Source organism: Gymnogyps californianus, chromosome 9 (assembly GCF_018139145.2).
Source record: "Gymnogyps californianus isolate 813 chromosome 9, ASM1813914v2, whole genome shotgun sequence".
Taxonomy (NCBI): Eukaryota; Metazoa; Chordata; class Aves; order Accipitriformes; family Cathartidae; genus Gymnogyps; species Gymnogyps californianus.
In genome coordinates this window covers 23,040,025-23,062,662 of record NC_059479.1, presented here as the reverse complement: position 1 = coordinate 23,062,662, position 22,638 = coordinate 23,040,025, and the positions used below count along the sequence as shown (strand labels likewise).

At 44.4% G+C, this 22,638-nt stretch overlaps 1 protein-coding gene across 1 annotated transcript in view; it reads left to right on the top strand.

Annotated features, from left to right (window-relative positions):
- LOC127019582 (uncharacterized) overlaps positions 1 to 22,638 on the top strand; it is a 219,293-nt gene that overhangs the window by 138,582 nt on the left and 58,073 nt on the right. Inside the window, exon 6 of the mRNA XM_050901700.1 lies at positions 15,940 to 16,119. Coding sequence (XP_050757657.1) covers positions 15,940 to 16,119 — 180 coding nt within the window. The remainder of the gene's footprint in view (positions 1 to 15,939; positions 16,120 to 22,638) is intronic.

The following is a 22,638-nucleotide window of genomic DNA, read 5'->3' as shown; positions in this document are numbered from 1 at the left end:
CCATCTTGAGCAATGCTGGCCGTAAAAAATAATGTGAAAATTTGTGAGAGTGGGATAATTTATTATTTCCATGCCAGTTCTATAGGAGGGGAAAGCAATGAGATGTGAGGTATGGAGTAGCAATGGAAACCTGTGAAAGACAGATCACATTACATCTTTCCTGTCTCTTTTCTCTGAGTGGACCATAACACAAAAACAAATCAGGCAATTGGAGCTCCTATCCATTTTCATAGGGCTTGTTTAAATGAGGATTTACTTAGACTAAAAGCTCCTTAGAGCCACTTAATTCTTCTAGGTGGAGTACCTATCTAGGCCAGTAGGAAAAATTCCTTACCAGATGTCTTCAGGATGGTACTCACCAAGTACTTTCCCAAAGAGAACATCTTGGATGCCTTCAAAAAACAGTATTAATTCTTAATGATGCTAGATTAGATAGTGTGGACAGGGCTTGGCATAGCATTTTTGAAAGCCTTGGGAATATTTGGAAGTTGCTCCAGTGATGGAAAGAGAAATTAAATGGGCTGCAGAGCAGTGAAGGGTACATGCTCTTGTTTTCAGCAATTGGTCAAAATAGCTCTAGCTAAAGTTTTTTATTTCAGAGATTTGCGCATATTTCACTATCAATTAATGTTATCTCATGTGGCACTGTTCATTGCAAAAACCCTGTGAATTCCCTGGGTGGATCCCAGAGCCCTTGTAGCCAACGCCTTTGCCTTTACATTTTGCCTCTGTTTGCTCACCACCTTTCTAGGAGCAATGTCATCGCAGTTGGCATAGGTTTAGACAACACGTCTTTCCTATGTGTACTCATCGTTCCCCATTGCCATTATCACTTTGCCATGCTTGCCTGATCCATGATGCAATTGCCATGAGCTGCCCACCACGCGGTATGTCTGGGGGAAGGCCACACACTCCGCTTCTGTTTCTTTAGCTGAAAAAAAAATCACTGTGAGAAGGGTTGGAGATTTTCCATTAGGTCAGAATCTCCCACCTTCATTATATGGTCTCTTTTCTGAAAATTTCTGTTCTAGATGTAACAATCCTTTAAGACATCCTTTAAGCGTTCTGAGTTAGGAAAACCTATTTCTGAAATGAATAATAATTATATACTGGATATAATTGAGTGTAGATTGCTTACCAGGCAAATAATATATAGTATAGCTGAAGCTGAGCCTGAGCAGATCCTTGGATGAGAATTCATCTGGGCTAGCAAACTCTAACAAGCTCAACCACGACAGCTCCATTTGGGCAAGTTTCAATCCAAATCCAAGTTGGGCTGTCATCGGGCACCCTCAAATCTATCTGTACCTATGTGTAGCAACCTCCCTGGACTGTCATTCATATTTTACACTAGTTTTGCTCTAAAAATGGAAAGCAGCATTGAAATTGGCTGAGACATCAGACACTAGGATTATATATTCCTTGAAGGAAGAACCCAATGTATTTGATGAACATAGGCTTGCGTTCCTGTTGACTTTGGTGTCACTATTCACTTGAGTAAGGACAGAGCCTTAGAGTACAAATGAGGCTGGCTGTGCTCAACACGCAATTAGGCAGAATAGTGTTACGGGGAAATAAGAAAAGTTTAGATTGCTTTGAAGATCTGCACTGAGAAGTTGTTTGCTTTTCTTCAGAGTATGAGCCCACGTGTCCATGATCCTCTTGTGCTCTTGAATACCATTTCTGAACTCTGAAGCCAGAGCAGGACTTGCATTTAACATGCTCCTTCAAGTACTAACCGTGACCATAAGTGCTCAGCACGTGGGTTGAGGGTTATCTGACTACTATAAATGACTGTATTTTTAACGGTTACCCCAAGCACACAGGGGATAGAGAGTCCAGCCCAAGCAGGAGCTCTGTGCGGGGAACCAGGGAGGACCGGCACAGGCAGTGCCCTGTTATTTTCATACAAAGCAACCAGGGCTCGCTCCAGGCCTCTGTAGGTCAATGAGATGAGACAGGCCAGGGAAAGGAAAGATCTTCCATACCAGCAAAGCCCACACAGCCATGGATTAGCTTCACATGAGCTGTACTGCTGCCAGTTCTTCTCAGGTGAATCGTGTCCTGGTATGAGTTGGATGTTTTCCACCCAGAGGCTGGTATGGATTTTATATACACTCCACTTGCCTTTCCCCTCAGATTTGAGAGTTGACTTTTTTTTTTTTTTAAAGCGTAGGTGTTTTAAAGTAACATTTTGATTCACCTTTAGAGTTGCCATTTGACTTCTTTGTTGTAACACGTCCTGATTAATGATTAATTGCAAAGGACATGTTCTGACTCCAGCCTGTGTCCTGGGGTGCTTGTCGCAGCAATGATGCACTAGGTGATTACTCACTACCCTTAACCTGACAGCTGTATTTCTTTCTTTAACTGGTTAATGACCTTGACCAGGTACGCGTGCGTTTGTGTAGATGTGTATGGTTGTAGGGCGTTGGGGATGTGCAAATTTTTCTTTCACTTGTGTGACCTTCATTTTACCTAAGTAAGAAAAAGGAACTGTTCTATGAACAGATGGAGCGTTATTTCTAGAGGTAGGTGAATAATGCAGAAAATTATTCATTCAAAACCCCTTCAGACAACTCAGATGTTTGTCTTAAGATAGTGTTGCAAATCCTAGTGCAAATATCTGCTCACATGAATGTTCAATCCAGCTATCTTGAAAATTGTGTGTGAATGTGATAGTCATCCAGTCCAGGAACAGAATAGTGCCAGGTGACTTAATTGATCCATTAAGGAAATTAGGAATAATCACTATTTTAAGTAGTAGTTACAGAACAGATAGTTTGTAAGCAATGCATAGCCAACTTAGACTAAAAAAGGTTGTTAAATCATAGCAGGTAAAAAATAATAATGTGAAAACCAATCTGTTCATGGATAATTCACCAAGGAGGAAAGGCTGCTAAAATCAGCAAACGTTTGCTGCAAATAGTTTGCTTGGCTCTTGTTGTTCCTTAATGAATCGAATCTATTAGCCAGGGAAAACATCACGTTGTCTTGAAAAACAAATCATATTTGGATGCCTCTTTCCATGCATTTGGACCCGTTTTAACATGAACACACTAATTATGCTGTGGAGATGATTTTGTTATGGCAGAAATGAAACCGAGTTCGCAGCTATAACTATTCAGCTATGAAGTGCTGGAATAGGTATATGGGGAGAGAGATGCCTTTTAATTCCATTGCATTTCTCTTTAATATTTGTATCCCTTTACTTCACATCCAGCTTCAGAAAACACTTCTGTTCTCTTGGGTGCAGAGGCAAAGGGCCTGGCTTTCGGGTGTCAGCAGCCTCAAAACTGCCATTTATGTCAGAGGGAGTTTGGCATTGGCCAGTTTGAAGAATCATGTCCATGGCCTAATTTGTACACAGATGGTAGCTGGCTCACAAATTCCCAGCCTTCATGACATGCTTTCTGATGCACAGGGAACTGTATGAGTCATATTGCTCCAGCTATGGTCTTTTTGGATGGAAATTATACTTTTAAATATATACTGTGATTACATACAGCAGTGATGGGCTCATTTGAAGGAGCTGGAATGTAAGCCATTAAGTTGAGTGGCTGCCATTATGTACTGTGTTTGCCAACAGATAATAGACAATGATATTTCATCTGTTGACAGTTTTGCCCTCTAGACTTTGAATAGAATTATCTTGGTATGTAACCGTTTTCTTCGGCACCATCCAGGTGATAATTTTGTTATACTAGACAGCAGACGTGGCTTCTTATGAATGGGATAGGTGGAACAGAGAGGGATGGGACTTGCACGTGTCTTGTGCAGCATGACCTGGAGAGAGGAGAAGGGGCCGGTTATACAACAAATGAGGTGACGCCGGTTTGGCATGGTGGAGCCAACCACGCATCACGCCTTGCTCCGCTGCGCTTTGGCAGCAGCTTTTTGCACAAACTAAAATAAGAAACAACATGGCAATGGCTTGACTCACTCTTAACAGGTGCTTGGGCAAAGCTCATGTTACCTGCTCCAGGGCTTTCGTAGCTCCTGCCATGGCTCTGAGCTGCACAGGGGTTTGGGTGTAGTGCGGGGCGCTTTGGGCTTGCGTGGCTGCAAGGCAGCTGTGGGGACAGGAGGTGGGCAGCGAGGGAGTGCAGGAGCACGCTGATGCTCACGGTGGCTCTCTTGCTGTGCAACAGAGATAGCTGCTGTCTCCCTGAGCAGCCCAGGAGGCTGTGGTGATAACTCATGTTTCAGAACGGGTGTTGATGACTTGAAAAAAGACGTAATATTACGGGCTTTCCACCCTGTTTTAATTAGAGGCTGAGAAGTGTGGATCCAAGCTGCAATCCAGCTGAGGGAGAGGGTTGTGGCAAGTGTCTACTTTGAATTACTCCCATTAAAGAGGACATTTTGGCTGTGGCAATTTTCCATAAAATCTGAGAAGCCATCAGTGACTTTCATTCATTCCTAACCTGAATTGAGAAAAGCAGCTTAGAGGTGGAAGGCTGCCTATCCCCTTACTGATCTGGCCAATCCATGTAATAGGCTTACAGGGTCTGATGACAATCTGCAAGACAGTTACGTGCATTTAACTAGCATCAATTTATTACCTTACTGATGAGACAGCCTTTTATATCCAGGATTGTCTTGAGCTTTTAGTAGGAAAAACTATGGTAATGCAAAGTCAATTAGATGGAAATAAGAATACCATGCCAGATACTTGGTATCTTGCTGTTGAAACCAAGGGAGCAAAGGTACATGCTGTGATATGCACCATGCTGTGCCACCCCTCTTCCTTTCATTGCCCCATGTGCTGCTTCCCCAAAAGTCGTGGTCATGGCAGGGTTTGCACTAAGTATATTAAATGCTTTCAAGATCTGTGAGTGATACAGTGCATATAGCAAGACATTCTTGGGCTGCAGAGGCGAGGCCAAGCCAGGGCACTGTGCCCACCCTGGGCACCGCGGGCTGCGAGCTCAGGGCTTGGAGAGCCAGAGCACACCACGGGGTTTGCCTCAACAAGCGTCTTAAGGGGGGAAGCTGCTTTACATTGCTTACTTTTAAGTCCTGCCTGTTTGCCCTCTCAGGAGTTGACACGGATGGAAGGTGAGATGTAAATGCAAGATGTGGTTGCTATAACGACTTGAGCTCTGTCTTGCTGGGTTTGTTGTGTTGTGTTATTGATTGCACACGTGGGGTGGTGGCTAGCAGAGGCTGGTTGCCTGGGTGTTTCCTTTGAGCTCAGGATGCCTCTTGCTGCTTTTTGGTCCAGGTGCAGTAATACGTGAGGAAGACTTGCATTTCTGCTGGAATAATTCTCTTGAAGATCATAATTTAGGGGCCAGAAGCTTTGTCTGCCATTTCTTATTCTGGGTGCTCATCCTGGTTTTTCCTCTTGCTACCTGAGACAGAAGCAATGGGATTTTCACTGGGTGGCTCTTAGTTTGTACAAGAGCAGCTGGACAGGCTCTGCTTTCCACTGGCTTGGCTGGCAGTCAGCCGGCTGAGCTGGGGCTGTTGCTGCCCCTGCAAAGTCACCCGAAGCCACAGCTGGTTTCTGGGGGTCATGTGTTGTTTCTCCAGCCATTGCTCACTTTGTACTTGCATTTAATTGAACTTTTCTGTAAGCTCAGGGTCTGCAAAACAATTTGTAGATGGCATTCCCCTCTTTGTGCTCATCTGCCAGCAAGCCACTTCTTGACTCTATTAAACGTGAGCTGCAGTGACTTACACTAAGAAATCAAGAGATCAGAACGGCAAATAAGGAGCCTGAGCGGTGAGCGTAATCAGTGTAATACATTCATCTGGACTTTAATCCAGCCTGGGCACTGATTTGCACTAATAACAGCCACTGCTTTTTAAGTTCCAAGTTCTCATCGCTTACTAAAAATATCTCTCTTTTTTTTAATGTTATCATTTTGGCCTTACACTACAATACTGATATATGGGAATTACGCATTATTAAGTCCATTACTGAAGATGTGTTTTAATACATTGTGGTCTAACATGACATAATCCAGGCATCTGCTTCATTTTTAAAAGATGTTTTAAAAGACACTGCAGTGATTGATATCACAAAGGGGCTCTTGCTGCTTGTTCCTTGTACTTGGCCATCCAGGAATAATGTTTCTGTTTTGTATTAACAGCCCTACATTTGAATTAATTTCCTTTCATGATTTTTAGACCCTGGCCAACTGTGTCAGCTTTTATAGGACAAAGTATCTACTTATGCTTTCATTAGTTCTGGTCCTGTCACTTTATTCATTTCATTATGAATGCCTGATTCTAGATAAGTGAAGTTGCTACACTCGGTAGTCCTGGTATATGTGTCTGTGCGTGTGCAGCTGTGTGTCTGTGTGCCATTGCCCCCTGCTAAGCAGAGCTGGGATGGCTTAGCTCTGTGTCACCAGCTTTGTGGTGGCTGGTGGCAGTTCTCCTGCAGCTTCAGAGGTAAAGACCACCCCATGTCTGGGATGAGCAGATCTGTGTGCTGTTGCCTTTGTGAGTAGCTGTGTTGTGTTGAATAATGCAATCCACTGGGAGTCATTTGTGTAATTTGCTCCTTAATTCCTTTTTGCTTTGGAAACTCCCATGCCCCAGAGTAACAGGTGATGTACGTTTTAAAATAAATAATCTCTAAACCATCAAGCACTCTTGCCTTCCTCAGAGCAATTACAATTTTGTGTTCCCTCCCTGCAAAAACTATTCAGTTGCTCAGATGAACTCAGTTTGCCTACAGTCAGCCAGTCTGCTCCGTGGGAGAGAAGTCTTTTGCTTTCCAGTTTCAATAAGGACAGGCTTCTTGGGTAAAACGAGTCTAAATTTGGCATTCCTGACATTTCCAGTCAAGTCTTGGTTATCCATGAATGGGTTTTGAGGTTGCAGATTAGCTACACCACGGGCATAGGGATGCTCAGGATGATCTCCGTGCAGCCGAGTGCTCTGTGCTGTACCTCCTTGCTGGGTCCCTTAGCTCAGGGCTCAGTGCTCCACAGCAGCCTCTTGCCCCTCACTGTACATTCCCAGAGCCTAATTTATATATATTTTGTAATATCCGTTTTGCTTATCTGCGTTACTCTGCACCTTGGGTAATTGAGAGATAACTGTATCAGTCTTTTCCCGAGTCCTGCAGTGGTCTGTACACAATGCTTTGATGTTATCTGGCACAATGTTTGCTGCCGCAGCGAGCAGCGGGGCTGGGCTGATGCTTTATTAACGCTGGAAACATTGCTTGGTAATCCTGACTGCTTCCCCCACCCGTACAGCATATTGCAGGCTCGGCCCAGTAAGATTAAACTGGGCATAAATCGAAGTACAGCTTTGGCCTTCTGATCACAGGAAGGCTTTTCAGTACAACTCTAGGTCTTTGAGGCAGTTACAGCCTTCGTTTAGGAATGTGAGGACTCCCTTCTGGGGTCAGAAGACTGGGATTTGCATAGGTATTTTAGGTTTAGATCTTGAAGAGTATTTAGACATTTGTTTTCCGTGTGCTGTAATGAGGGATTCATGCTGACAGCCTGTGTTGGCCCCGAGTCAGTAAGGCACCGTGAGCTGCTCTGGCTGTGTTTGACGAAAGGTGCTGTTTTCCCTGGAGCAGTTTAAACTTTGAGTCCCAGCACCGATCTCATAATTTATCTGAGTTAAAAGATTATGGTTAGTGGTTATTTGTAATTACTCTACATGAAAGATATGTCATCAGGCAAGGGGAGGTTTAATGTGCCCAGTACGCAAAAGGGATTGGAAAGCAATTACGGTGACATATGCACCATCAAAGCGGAGGGCTCGCCGGTGCTCCAGAGCCAATTAAAAAACGCACGGGCAGTGCTTTATTGAGGTAACTCTGTCTTGTTACTAGTCCTTTTCCTCATTGCTGCCTTGGTTTTATAGGCACTCTCAGCTCTCCAGTTCTGTGTTGCAGCTATTATTATTAATAGAAATGGCATGGACAATAACCATAATAAGGTGGAGAATAAGACTAATACCATACCCTGGAGTCTGCTACTGTACCCTGTATGAGGCCAGGTGATTTCATGTGTGCCAGGTGATACCTTTTCAAGAAAATTTAAATCCATGAAAAATATAACAACCCAGTCCTAATGAACCTTGAAGTCTGTACTGATTCTCCACCTTTAGATATATATATAAAGCTTCCAACCAAGTGTGACAGTCTTTGCAGAATATGGGGATATCAGAGGCGCTCTCACTCCAATCAGCCTCTTTCAGCTGAAATCCAGCCTTTAGTCAAATTCATCAAAGGGCTTGAAAGCAGAAAGGGAAATTCTTTGCCTCGTGCTTAACCTTTGTGTGATTGCACCTCTTCAGAGAATAAGCAAATCAAGTGGAAATGCCCTCCCATTTGTTTTGTGAATGAGCCATGCGGCGAATCCACTATGATTTGGCATTATTCAGTTTGTATAATTTCTGACGAGAGGTTTAAAAATAAATACACAATCAAAGGGACTATTGGGAGATTATACAAGAGCAAAAGTACAACATGATGAGGTGGGGTGACATTTTCTTGTATGCTTCCTTTTTGTCTGCTCCGTCAACTGAGTGAACCTGCCCTAGTTGTGAAAACCAGGGAAATATTGGATGGAAACATGGGCTGCAGCTTCTGTTGTCTGCGCAGCTCAGGTGAGCACCCCATCAAACCGCTCCCGTGCTCGTACTGTATACGTGGCTTTCATGGGGGAGACATACGAGTGGATCTCAGCAGAGCTGTGAATGCCCTCCTTGGGAAATCTATAAGATGACGGCATTGCTGTTGCAATAAATGGCCCCATGATTAACAGCCCTATCAATCTGTGTTGTAAGCGTTACTACTCGTGAGGGAGCAATGCAATTAAAACACAAGAGGGTAGAGCAGCGTGAGGTGCCTTTCTTCTGGGAACACGGGAAGCAAAGTGGCATTCTCATTTGGCTGGAGGTTTGCAGATTGTGTCTCCTGTTCTACTGGGGTTACTTTGAGCATTGATTTCTTTACTCTGAATGCCAGCTCTCTGTATATTCTTGTTTGAAGATGTTTTGGCTGCTGCCGTTCTGGAAGGGCCTGTTGAATACAGTGGAAATGCTATTGTTATTTTACAGTGCTTTTATGTTGTCTGAATAAAGGGCATGTCTGTACAAGAACAATTTGAACAAATGGCATAGTCTCACCACATTTCTCCATCTCCCCTTCACAGCCTTCTCCCTATTCCTGCCCTCCTGCTCCTGTGGAAGAGTACATAGTTTATGTAATGGTGATTTGAAAGGGAACTCCTAGAGCTTTTTTTTTACTATTATAACTCTATTGATGCATTAATAAATGGTCTAATAGAGAAATATTTCCCTGCCTTAAGATTATTCATATTACCCAGAGGCCATGGTCCTAGAAACTTTGTAGGTACCTAGAATTTTCTAAGGAGGTGGTGATCTATGGTAGATTTCTTTGGGTTTTTTTGGGAAGGTGGCTCTTAATTAAGTGAATTTTGGACTAGTGAGAAACACTGTGCTGGCAACTCAATGCAGAATCTTGTGGGCTCACAATGATTATTTGTCCCTGGAAGAGGTACAGAAAGGTAATAGTGGTTTGTGTGGCCTAGCCTCAAACCGAATCACCCCTCTGAAAAGATTTCTGCTATTTTGTGCCCGTTTCAGTCTCCAGGGACCAGTAAGTCCCTGATTTCTTTTTCAAGTTGGCCCATAAGAAGCCAGTAAGTGTTGATTAGTTGGGAATACTTAGCAAAATTTTGCAATAGTGGCTGATTTCACTAAAACATGTTTCATACTCGGCTGCCTCACTGCGGGCAGTTGCTGAGAAGGAGCAGATGTTAGCCTCCAACTGTGCGTCGTGGCTTTGGAAGTGAGCAAAGTCAGGAAAAATGCACCAGATGCATCGGAGGCAGAGGCTCACCCATTCCCCAAACTCTTCTTCCAAGAAGCCCCATCTTGTAGAGTTGGAGCAAAGTCCCTTTGCAGTGACACAGCTGGTTCGTGGCTGGTAGACTTAAACCCTGCAGTAGCCTGGAAGAAGTTGTAAACCTTGGTTTAGAGGTCACTTTCTGAAATGTACTTTCGGAAAACATCCTAGGCGATGATCCTGGATGTGCTATAGATACAGACCACAAGATAGGAGGTGACAAGGTGTGTGAGACCTTGCAGGAGGGTCTTTTATGGCATCCCTCTTCCCCTCCTCTCCTTTGGGTCATACGGGTTTGCTCTAGACTTGCTCTAGTAATGGGGTTAGGCAGAGTGATTCCACCATGTCATGTAACAGCATGTTGTTCCTGTTATTCCTTCTATTTTTATTTTCCTGCTTACTTTGACGGGGAGAGTTATTTTATCTTGATAGCAGTGCCACAAAGCCATGGCCAGAAAAAAAATTTGCAAATTCCAGAGTTGAACTACCACTTTTGAGCTCCTCTCTTACATTCCTTGGAAGCTCCTCCTGTGGCATTAATGACAATCCCTCCTCTTTGGCTGAGGTCTTTGGAAAGCGCAAGGGAAGACGGAGACAGTTGGGATCATTCACCAGATGGGCATTTCTGAGCTTTCCCAACACTGGTGACAACAGTCACAGCTAGCTTAGCTCAGCAGAGGTTTTGCAACGATGTACCGTGACGTGTTTGCTGTGGTACAGCCTTTAGCATCCCTGCCGTGGCATGCTGTGGTGTGCCAGGGTCAGGAGCTCTCAGCTGGCACACACTGATGGCACTGCATCCCGGACGTCGTGACTTGCAGAGTCCTCTGAAACCCTTTTTTACTGTTTGTTGTTGTCATTTTATTTTGGCAGCACCTCCAAATTTAATTCAGTATTTCCAGTGGCCATGTTCCATCCTGGAAATAACACCAGACTAGAAGAGAAAGGAAAATCCACATGGACCTTAAGTAGAAATGATTTAATTCCTTTCCACTGACTTTGCTTGCTATTGTGAAAGCATTCATCTGTTGTACATGAGTGTTAGGAGTCTCTTAAATAAGCGTCTTTAAGGGTTTGTGACTGAATTATTGTAGGTTTACAGAGCACTTTGGAAACCTGTAGTGAAAATCCCTGGAAAGGCTGACGCATGTGATCCTGGTGATATAGTGTTAATACCCCATGTTCTTAGTGTATGTTCCAGAAATGTGTCAACTGTGCATATAATTAAGAGAGAGCATTGTCTTTTTTCCCTTTTTCTTTTCCTCATTAAGTCAATTTACTTGTGGTGCTGGGACACAGAAGTGGCCCCTCATCCGTCTGTCCTGGTACTTATCTTTGGCCATGACCAGGTGTTCGCTAGGAGGTGAAGGAGGACCCATGATCAACAGTGACTGGTCCCTAGACCATGCGCAACATCCCAGTAGTTAATCTGGTCTTCTGCCCACTGAGAAAGTTTTTTCTTCACACCAGACAGAAAGTGGTTGGCAGTGCTCTGAAGTCTCCCATAAAACGGTGAAAATTATTCTCAGGTCTGTTGTTAGGAAACGCTCTTGGGCATTTCTCCTGCGCTGATGTTACATGGTGAAAGCATCAAGGAACTTTTCTCTTTGGACTCTTTAGTTTGAACAACCAACTGACAAGAATAATTGATTTTAATGGGAACTAGGACTTTCACTTGGAAGGCAAGCAGTATTCAGGGTATGTCAAAACCAAATGTACATTATCACCTATTGCATTTCTTCTAGCTGCCTCCTTCTTCTTAGGAGAAGGATACTTTTCCCAAATATCTAAGTCCTCATTATTGCAAATTTACAAGGCTAGATTTTGTGGATTCTTCTGGTGGGCATGGAGAACATAATTTTATTTACAACAACCTTCGCATACTGAGAAACTGCTGTGTCTGGGAGAGTGTGATTTAATATTTGACTATTCCTGTTGTGATTATTATTGTTAAATCCAGTTCTTTGTTACCCTTTTTTAGTGATGGCCAAATTGTAGATTGGATGAACGTAAGATGTTGGAAATGTAAACTTCTGCATCACCCAGTTAAACACAGAGAAACAGTAGTTTCTAGGGCATGATTCACCTCACTCGAAGGTAGACAACTGAAATAGCCAAGATGAATCACACTCCAGATGTGTCTCTTTCTCTTCACTGATTATAAAGGAGTCCAGATGACTGTCTCAGATGCTGTGTGGTAGACATCTAAAATTATGGGAGATAAGTCCCTTTCAAGGTCTTTGGCTGAATATGTCTGACCACAGTGCTAAGACCCAGATTTGAAACCAAGAGATACGAACTTTCTGGAGTGAAGAGCTCCTATGTTGCATTCTCTCAGAAAATAGTATTTTATCCTGGCCTTTCTCTAGTTCATCATGTCTTGCTGCTGCAGATGTCAGGTTCTGTCTCTGTAACCCTGCCCTGAAAGAGTCAGACGGCTCCGCAGATGCAGCAAGATGTCTTGCAAAATAAATTAAACTGGATCTTTTAATTTTAGGCTCTGACGTTCTCTCAATGAACCCAGCACGTGCGATGGCTGGAACTCGAATTCTGCCATCCCACTGCCGTCCTTTTTTACAGGCTGAACTGTATTCGTATTTTGGAAGGCCAAGGCTTGCTTGCAGGCTTCCTGGCATGTGGATCCCTTTCTTGGGCTAACAATGTGGACCAGGGTCTGGAAAGGACCACCGAAAGGGGCCTTTCTTCTATCTGCTGGCAGTAGATAGTGAAAACCAAGAACTTACAGCCTTTCTCCTTGAGTATCAAGAAGCACCTTGCAAAGCCACCTCAACTCCTGACATCCACAGAAAGCATCTTCCAGATCTCTGCGTTAACAGCAGAAAAAGGCCGAGCACACCCCTCTGCTTTTCTGGCCCTCTGCAAGTCCCTGCCAGCCCTTGCCGCTGGCCAGGCCGTGCTCCTCGGAGCTGGGATTTTGTGCCTCAGGCTCAGAAATGCACTTTTGCAAAGTAGGCTAGGAGGCTCTAAAACACAATCCCTCTGAAGTTTGGTTTCAGTGACATTTCTGTGGCAGTTCGTGCCCAGAACTGCCTGTGTGTGAAGTGATAGCAAAGTCTATGTCAGCTGAAGCGGAAAAAGCAGAAACACGGCTTCTGCGTAATAGCTCTGTTCCTGGTTCATCATCAGTGAAAAAAGGACTAAAATACCCAATGGCATTAACAAAAGGAATGAGTGTCAGGCCAACCTGATTTATTTTTTGACAAGAAAACTGATTTTCTAGACAAAGAGATTGTACTCTACCTCATTTATTTAGATAAGCTAAATGCAAGATCACAGTGAGCCACTGGTGGGAGGTAGCCATGGGAAAAAGGGAGAGATGTCATGTATTACTGTAAGATTTCTGTGACACTGTAATAAATATTTCATACTGTTTCACAAATCTCTGGTAAGGTCTCTTTGGGAATACTATTTACGGTTCTGGTCATCTATGTTCAAGAAAGATACAGGCGAAATATCTAAATGCCTAAAAGGGCTGGTGAAATGCTCAGGGGAAGGAAGAGCCGTCTGCCAAGACAGGGCTGAAAGAGCAGGGCTTGCTGAACCTGGGAAACCACAGGCTGGACAGTGCCCATAAATACGGCAAAGGGAAAACACTAGTGAAGGAGAAGAGCTCAGTCCTGGCAGAAGAGCAGATGACTATTAACTGGTCTTGAATATATTGAGGGGATTTTCCTCAGCTGTGAAGTCTTCATTCCTTCCAGATCTGTCTTGGGGTTCTTTGTGGTTTAAACTGATTGATATTTATGAAAGCATCTAGAAACTTTGATTTAGAGCGACGCAAGGTGTTGTCGGGAAGCACTGAAACATATCACTACCTGGGTTGAGCATTCAGTTGTTGCACTGGAATCAGAAGTCAATCTTTGTAAATGTTATTTTTCCAGATGTGGCTACCCTACTTTGCTAAGTGAAGGCCCAGAGCTGGGGTGAACTGAGGGTCCTACACCATCTGACTTCAGCTGCCACTAGTTTGGATGGATTCTCTGCTGCCCAGCTCCTGGCAGCTCTGTGTCAAAAGCCCAAATGTGAGATAAACCCACACTAATACAGGAGAGGCCCTCTGTGATAAGTTCAGCACATCGATTAGGTCCGTTGCTTGACTCTTCAATGAGAGCTTGTTATTAAGCCGTGCCTTTGTTTTCTGTCTGCTATCAGGTGATCTTGTGAGGCTCCTGCACAGAAGTCCCCTATATGATATACGAAGAAGCCATGTTTCTTTTACAGCTGATTTTGAATTAGAAAGGACGATTTGTCAAAATGGAAGTAGGAAGAACATTGTTTTACTTTATCTACTGCAGGAACAAGAGAAGTCCGCTGACTAGATACGTCTTGGCTTTGAGGATGAAAGGCACTAAGTGTCAAGTTAGGCTCTCTTAGATCTTGCTGCTTTATGTACAACTGACTCTAATGATTGAAGAGCTGAAACTGCAACTGTAATTGTCACAAACCTAAGGAACTTGATTTCTTAAAGGAAAGTCAGTTCAAGGAAAATGGTAAATCAGGTCCTTTAATCTGTTGACTGAATTGCCTGTAGGGACTTGAATGCTCTTATATGTTTATGGTGAGAACCCTGCAGCAGTGCTAGAAGGTTTCCTGCAAGTTCTTACTGTGCAGGTAGTTATTAGCAGGCATTTTGGTAAGCCAAACTTATAAAAGAGCCATTAAGAGCTCTCTAACCATTCCCAGTGCTTCTACACTTGCATAACTGCTGCGACGGGTTATTGTCTTTATGCTTTGTATTGCTTGCCTAAATTGAAAGGATATCTGTGGCTGTTAAAGACTTGCCATGTGGAAGGTCTGTAATGGTTGCAGCGCTGAGCTCTTTCTTTGTGAGCTGAAAATCTGATTTGGAGGTGAGCCCAAGTACATATTCAGTGCGTCTCAGACGGCAGAATTAATGAACAACGTTCAGGATGGCTCTGACAAGCTAGTAAAGTCTATATTTGCTAGGGCAGTCTTACTGTTCAGTGCAGAATCCTTGCAGTGGACGAAACATAAACACAACTATTATTCTGTTTAAAAATACATGACTATCATTCTGAGGAGCAGCGAGTGTCCCAGGCATGGATGGATGATTTGTCTTGTAGATGCACAAGCATCAGTGTTCGGATGAGTCCTTCCTGCAGGCATTAAGCAGGAGTTTAATATACATAAAACTAGGTGGCTTACGATGAAAATGAGAACCGGTTAGGTCCTTGCCATGGTGCTGGCCCAGCTCTAAGGCGACGTATGTTCCACGTGGAGAGACGTTCAGTAGGTCCTGTCAGACACAAGTCTGGCCTCAGTCCAGTTTCTGGTGGGCAGGTATCTACACCTTGAAGACTGTCACGACAGCCAGTGCTGGCAGGTTTCTTGTGGGCAGAGCGAGGTTTGAATGTGCCGTGGAACTGGGCTGTGCTCCAGGTCAGGTCTGAAACAGGTCAGCAGGCTGCCACGGTGCCCTTCTTATCTGCTGTGTAGCTTGAAGATTTCAAAAGCAAGGGATGTCAGTACATCACCAGCACTAAACAAATATGGAACTTTCAGTTTTAAAAAAAAGCGTTCTTCTAAATATGTTTGCAAACTTTGCTTGGATTTGCATGTAAAGCCTTCTGAGCCTCGAGCTGACATTTGATCCTTTAAATGAGCAAAATTGCTCTGAAACAAAACTTCCTTTGCAGGACACCATCGCTTGGTTTTGCCATTTTTGGGATCTCCCAGCTATACATTATGCTAACCGAATTGTACCTGAAAGCCATGTACCTTGAGAGATGTGCATGCTCATAAATCTGGCGTGGCGGTGGCAGTGAGAGGGGAGGTGTTGCTTTTCCCATGCGTAGGGCCAGGACCTGAGAGGCACTGAACATCCGCACATGGTGCTCGCTTGCCTGGCATGGTTAGGAGCAGAATGGCGGTCTGTAGAAATGGTTGCAGACTGGATTACACCATGTGAGGGTGAAATTTTTATGAATTGGAATGGGGGAAGATTGTTTTACTTTGGCTGAGCGCTTTTTTCTGTGCTGCTGCTGTGCATGTGCTTGCATCGGGGAACCGAGCTTTTATTGACTGCTGGTTTTCTGTTTTCAAAGCTGATCAGTGGTGGTTCTATTGTAAGTGCTGAGGCAGTATGGGATCACGTCACCATGGCCAACCGGGAGTTGGCGTTTAAAGCAGGAGACGTTATCAAGGTCCTGGATGCTTCCAACAAGGACTGGTGGTGGGGTCAGATCGATGATGAAGAAGGATGGTTTCCCGCCAGCTTCGTGAGGGTGAGTGACTTTCTTCTTTTTACTGCTACAATGAATCACTGCCGACACTGCTCAGAATGGTCAATGAACTGAACCGGTTACTGTGTTTGTTATCATTGATGCTTATTCCCACTGTGTCTGTTTTCTGTCTGAAAAATGGGGAGCAAAGAAGGTTTCAAAAAAAATGAGAGCTGGGTAGAGGGAGGCTGGAATAAGTATTGGTTCTGCTTTTTATGCTCTTGGGATATGGAGTGGCCTTTGCTGTGTGTGTCTGTTGTAGCCTCCCTCCTTAAGCAGTTCTTCTCTGGAAAACCAGTTAAGTATTATGCAGGCTATGAGTAGATGATTTGGTGGGGCCTAAAAGTTCACGCCAGCTACAGGTTATCCGCATTTGGAAGAGCTTTCTGGTCTGCGTGTAGCACAGGGAGGTGTCAGCCCTCCCTTTTCCAAAAGCAGTGCTGCATTTTGACTCTTCAGCAGTTTTGGATGTAAAATTACTTCACTAATTAGTCCGTGACCAGCTCTGGTTATATTTTTAAGAAGACAAGGAACCATTTTGCTTGTCTCTGTTTTTCTGCTGAAGCAGGTTTTGCTGTACCCAGCCACCTCCAGCGGCAATCCAGCCTTTCACAAATAGAAGGATTTGAGCACTTAATTTTTTTTGCTCAGTATGTGTTAAAAAAGCAAAGGGACAAGAAGATGCCCTTTTTGCTATTGTCAGCTCCTGCCACATTATTTGGGTGCTCTGGAACCTTCCTCGGGGAGTCAAGACGTCGGCTTTGACCTTGTGCACTTCCTTCTCCTCTCCCTTCTGTGCAGGGTTCGATAGGCGGGATCAGAGATTTAATTCCTTTAGAAGCTTAGAGGATATGGTTCAAAAAATGAAGATTTCTTTTGCCTTGTAGAATTGTGTGAAAGATGACTCTTTCCTCTGAGCCTTCCAGACAATTTGTCAAGCTCCGTAGCGTCAAGGGGAAGACTGTTCTCTCTGAAACGCACACTGAAGATGCACACCATGCCGCATCCCAAGGAGATGCCATGTTTGCTTTGGTTCTCTGCCTGTCTTACCCTCTCTCTGAACCCTCTCTCTTTTGGGCAACCCTGCATCATCAGCATCCCTGTTTGATTACGTCACTTCATCTGGGAAATAGCCATAAGGATTAGGAAAATTGGGTTAAAATGTATGACCTGGTGTTTCCTAGTGATCTACAATGACCACCGACGAGGGAACCCAGACCTTTGCTCGCTTCTGCCTCCCCAGTGCACAACTTTTTTTTCCCCTGTGGTACTCGTGATGCAGCTCTTCTGTCTCTCCTAGGTCTGGCCAGTGCTAAGAGCGAGAGATCAGTGACTGGAACTGGAGCCTGGGCTGCCTGCGTGAAAAAGTTTATGCTGTTATTCTGGCCCAGAATAACAAATAGTGTTTGGTATTTTGTTGAATAGGACACTGTGAGTCTGACCCTCCAGCCAGTGGAGGTAACAGGTTTGGAAAATGGATTTGTATCAGGTGTGATCAAGATGATAACCTTATTGCAGAAAATACTCTCACTTGTGTCGCTAGCATGTCTCATTTGTGTTGCTTGCTGGAAAGGCTGAATTAGAAAAATCTAACTGTCTCATTATTTTTGCTTGTTCTAGAGACTGAAATATTCTGGGCCAGTTTAACTTCTCAGTGCATTGACCAGTGCTGTTTTCTTTGTGTGATTTAATATCCTTTTTTGTGTGATGTTGTAAATGTACTGTTCACGGTAGGTTTAATAACAATCTTGTTTTGCACTATCCTGATTTCTAAAAAAACACACCAAACAACTAAACAAACAAGCCTATTTAAGGCCCAAAACCATGGATCATTCAGCTTGGCTGAACTTTCCATCTCTCCCTACACTTTTCAAAGGCTGGGAGGATGATTTTAGAAACTGGGAAAAACAAAGGAGAGAAATCAATGAATCTCAGACTGTTGTACACAAATGTCTGAACAACATCCTGGAACAAACCGTGGTGCTTAGGATCATGATGGTCTTACCAGGCAAGTTTCTTGCTCATTCTGGCTAATATCACAACCCTGTGGCTTGACTTTACTCCGACAAAATCAATCCTTCCATCAGCTCTGCAGGAGGCCGGCTTGGTTATTCCATCTGAGATACACTTGTACAGTGCGGGCTGGGACCAACACCTGCCCTGGGACCGACTGATGCGCTCCCAAAGGGGGAAACTGCATGGTTTTGCTGCCATGAATGATAATTAATATTTAAAAATAAGTACCAGGCATTTCAGAAAATATGCAAGCAGAGGTCTGGCGCAGTTTGTCCGCAGCTCTGCAAGGGAGGCTGAAGGGGCAAACTTGCCACTCGGGTTTACAAAACAGAGCTGCCTTCTCCACGCAGCACTTCTCGGTGTGCTGCCATGAGGCAGCCCACTCGCTGGTTGTCCTGTGCTGAGAAACAACTGCCATTTGGGCTGTCATGTTCTCCTCTCCTCTCCTCTGTTGGCTGAGGTCGCTTGCTTGCCTCTTCATTTCTATTCTTGCATATCCGCCTTCCCCCCCCTCCCTTCACTCTTTCTGTCTCTCTTGGTAAGTAATTTGAAGCAGATGCCTGCAAAGCCTTTGGGGCCTTTAGGGAAGGTGCCTGTAACCCCTCTTTTGCTTGCAGGACCATTGAGGCAGGTTTATGCTCCTTCAGGGTCCTGTCAAGAACCATTTAACCTGAACTTTGCTCTTCTCTCCGTTTTTTTTCTTGTATTTCTTATTCAGCTGATCACTCTTCCATGAGGAGGCTGGGTTTTTTCTCTGTTGTACTTTGAGCCCTGCTTTTTTAAGATGATGCCAGAGAAGTGCCTGATTTAGCCTGGGTGGTTCTAGTTTTACTTGCAAAATAATTGCTTTCCTTTATATCTATATTTCTCTTATGCAAGTACAGGAGGAAAAGGGAACGACATGTTGCATAGCAGAGGGTGAAAAGCAGTTGAAGTAAGGGATGACAGGACAGACCAGACAGGTATAAAATCAAATAGGATTAATTTCAGGATATTTTAGACTGCAGGTGTCTTGTAGGTACTAACAGGGGGTGCAGCAGAAGATCACTGCAAAGTCAGATTCCTCTAAAAGTCATTTGGATCACTTCTGAGGACAAAACTGGGCTGGAAACCTAGTTTGCAATGAGACGTCTGACGCTTCTTGCTCTCCAGCCAGATCATATGAAAATCTTTGGCAAAGCATTTGGCACTCACAAAATCTCATAGCAGGAAAAATTCACATTTGCAAGTGCAGAGGAAAACAGTAACCTGCTGATTCCCTTGGCCTCTTTTACATGCGTAGTTGGAGGGGTTGCAAACAAAAACCGCACTTGAATTGCCTGCACGTACAGGAATTGTTGTCTCCATGCATAACACCTGCAGTTATCCTCTTAGTAGCTTGAGACTTGACTAGAGGAAAGGAGGAGAGAGGAAAGCCATGGAGTTTTGGGAGCACAGGAACTTTCAAGGAGAAACTGGATGATAAAGTGATGCTTTTTGGGGAAGAGAAAAAGCACAACATAGGAGAAGTAAAATTTGGAGCTAGTAAGCAATGGTGAACGGTTTCCTGCAGGAAGCCGCTGCACTCAGGGAGAAAGTTATGAAAACCCATAAGTCATTAGAGAGGCGGATGGGAACTCCAGAACTAGATTTAAGGCTGAATAATGAGCTGGGTTGAGGACAGATGAAGGTATCTGTGTTGTATTTTAGCGCATGTTATCAAGTGAGCATGCTGGACAACCGCAGGGTGCAACCATCAGTCTTGTGATTAGCTGCACCGTGTCTGAATGTCCTGTCAACTTTTAGGGGTCTGAGAGGGTGGGAGGTACAACTGAAAAAAAACCAGCAGGAATTTTAAACAGGATTTCATATTCTTGTCGTGGTGATGCTACTTGTTGCTCTTCTCTCCTTTGTGGATGGCATAGCCTTGGGCTGTCTTTACATGATGTGGTACAAATGAGTTTTTGCATACCAGCACATCTAGCATCCATATCTGCTCAGAAAAATAGGCTTAGTGTTTGTAGGGAGGAATTTACAGCACAGAATAATAGTCCAGTACTGCAAATGGATCAACTGTCGTACCTTAAGGTCTCCTTTAGAAAATATAGTAAGTCTCAAAACAAAGTTTTGATTGCAGAGCCCAACATCAAGTCTCCAAAATGGCCCAGGTGAGATTCAAACACTCCAAACACAGGAAATCAAATAGCATCGTGTTTGGGCTCTGACATATTTCCACTGAAAAAGAAATTAAAAAATGAAAGCTTATGGATGTTTAGTGCTGTGAAACCTTTCCCTAGAGACATGGCAGAATGCACCCATCCTGGGCAGAGAAGGGGATTTATTTTGTTATAAAGCTCTCCTTAATCTCTTTGGATACCAAGAGGCAGACTGAGTTTCCGGAATACATTTCTTCTCACCTCAGCAGCGGTGACTTTTCCTTCCTTATATTTACTAAGCTAAGCTAAAGAGCAAATCTGGGAATGAGGAGGTTTTACTACAACTTCTTGTAGTGCCTGGTGACTGTTGAGTTGTGCAGAAATGAAGGGTAATGGTCCTCTGAAGGCTTGAGCAAAGATGGTGTATAAATTCTTTGTGGTCCGTACCTCTTACATAGGGGAAAATGCAGGGGTGGATCAGTGCAGCAGTGCTCCTTGTTCTCTCTCATCATTGCCTAGGTTTCCCCAAGTGTTGTAATTTTAGATTGATTTTCCTGCTGAAAAGCTGCCTTTGACCCACTTTATTTTCTGCTACTAAAGGACAAGTGCTAGATAAATTGGTGTAAGCTTTTAAGGCACTGTTTAGAAGGAGACTCTAAACCCAGAGTCTTGTCTTAGTGCCTGGCAGCTCATACACTATTGGGTAGGTGGGTTTAGCTTTTATTCGTAGGAGTTGTGAGTGCTCTGTATTGCAGGCGTAGTTCCAAGAGCCAGCCACATCTTGCTGCCCTGTCTGCTTTTTTTCGCCTTTAAAATCTCATTGTATGTGTAGGGATCTTGATACACCAGCACATCACTCACCTGCTTTTCCATCCGCTGCAGTCATTGCATTAGCATTTACTTAGCGCCAATGGCAGTGGCATCAAGGTGAGATTTTCCAGAGAAAAGAGGATGGCACTGAAGTAGCATTCACCTGTTGGACAAACAAAACGGTATGTGCTGCAGTGTCTGCTGCAGTCAGTGCCTTCTAAAGGAGATTTTATTCTCCCGTGGCAAATCCAGCATAAAAATAGCTTCTGGTAGAGGTATCACACACAGCGCGAGCAGCACTCCACAGCGACAGGATGCACTGCAGACAAATTGTGGGTTGTTTTTTTTTTTAAAGTCAAGCAGCATTTTACCATCCGAATGCTGCCTGTGCTAATTGCAGCTGCCGTTATCGTGACAGCTCGTGCCACTCAGACAGCTCTGCATCTGTCAGATCCCCAAAGGTTCAAATGCCGGCAGTTGGGCCCTTCCCCGCAGAAGCCAGCTTGCAGGTGCCAAAATGGTGGTTTGATGCCATTCTTTGAATCAGGCAAACTAGGCACAAATCTTCGCAGCCCCTTTCCTGTCCTCTGCCAAACTGATTGTGAAGAAAGATCCTTCCCTTGAATGAAGCAGTGGCTTCCTCGGCCTGGCAAGGTTTCTGCAATGAGCTGCTGGAGCAGCTGAGCTTTCGCTCTTCCCTGTTGTGCATCACATGTAGCATCACACAGCCAGGGCTTTTGATTTTTAGGAAATGGGGAGAGCTGAGCCCTGACTCACACTATTTTGGTGAATATAGTGTAGCGCATGCAGTTTATTGCAGTGTCCCAGCAACTTTTGCTACATGCTACATGGTGGAGTTCCAGCCCATGGGAGTCTGTGCATTTAGACTGGAGGAAATGGAGGGAGTAAGCACAGGGCAAGTTCTTTGGAGCCATTTTTGTTCACCTTTCATGGATACAGAGTCTGAAGCTGTCCCTATAGAGTCCTCTGTTTTCTCCTTTTCCAGAAACGAGTGAAGAGTATTTCTCACCTTGGGTAAAGGGAACTTCTGAGGCTGGGAATGGAGAGCTTTAGAGGGGAGTGGAAGAGGTGGAAGTGGGTTTGCTGAAGATGGGGAGTTGCAGGAGGGAAAGACAAGGTATCAAAGAGACTGTGAACTGGAGGGAAGTGAAGGACAGTGAGGCTGGAGCCAGATTACAGAGGGACAAATTCAGGCTATGGGAGAAAATAGTGGTAGGACCACAGGAGGGAAAAACAACCTGCTTCAACTGCCTTTCCTTCTACTGCCAAATGTCCTATTCCATGTCCTGGAAGAGGATACAGGGAGAAGACGCTCTGTGTTTCTCAGCGAACAGCATCCCAACCACAGTCCCACACCTTCCCTATGCCTGCAGCCTGCCCACAGCAGGGCAGCGAGGCTGGGGCTGGCAAGGGCAGCTGCTGGGAGGACAGGCAGCATCCCTGTGCCTCTTGCCGCCTGCCAGGTCCTCACCTCCTCTGTGAAGGCAGGGAAGGGAGCAGCATCTGCCCGTGGGCATTTGTAGAGCCCAGGACAGTCTGT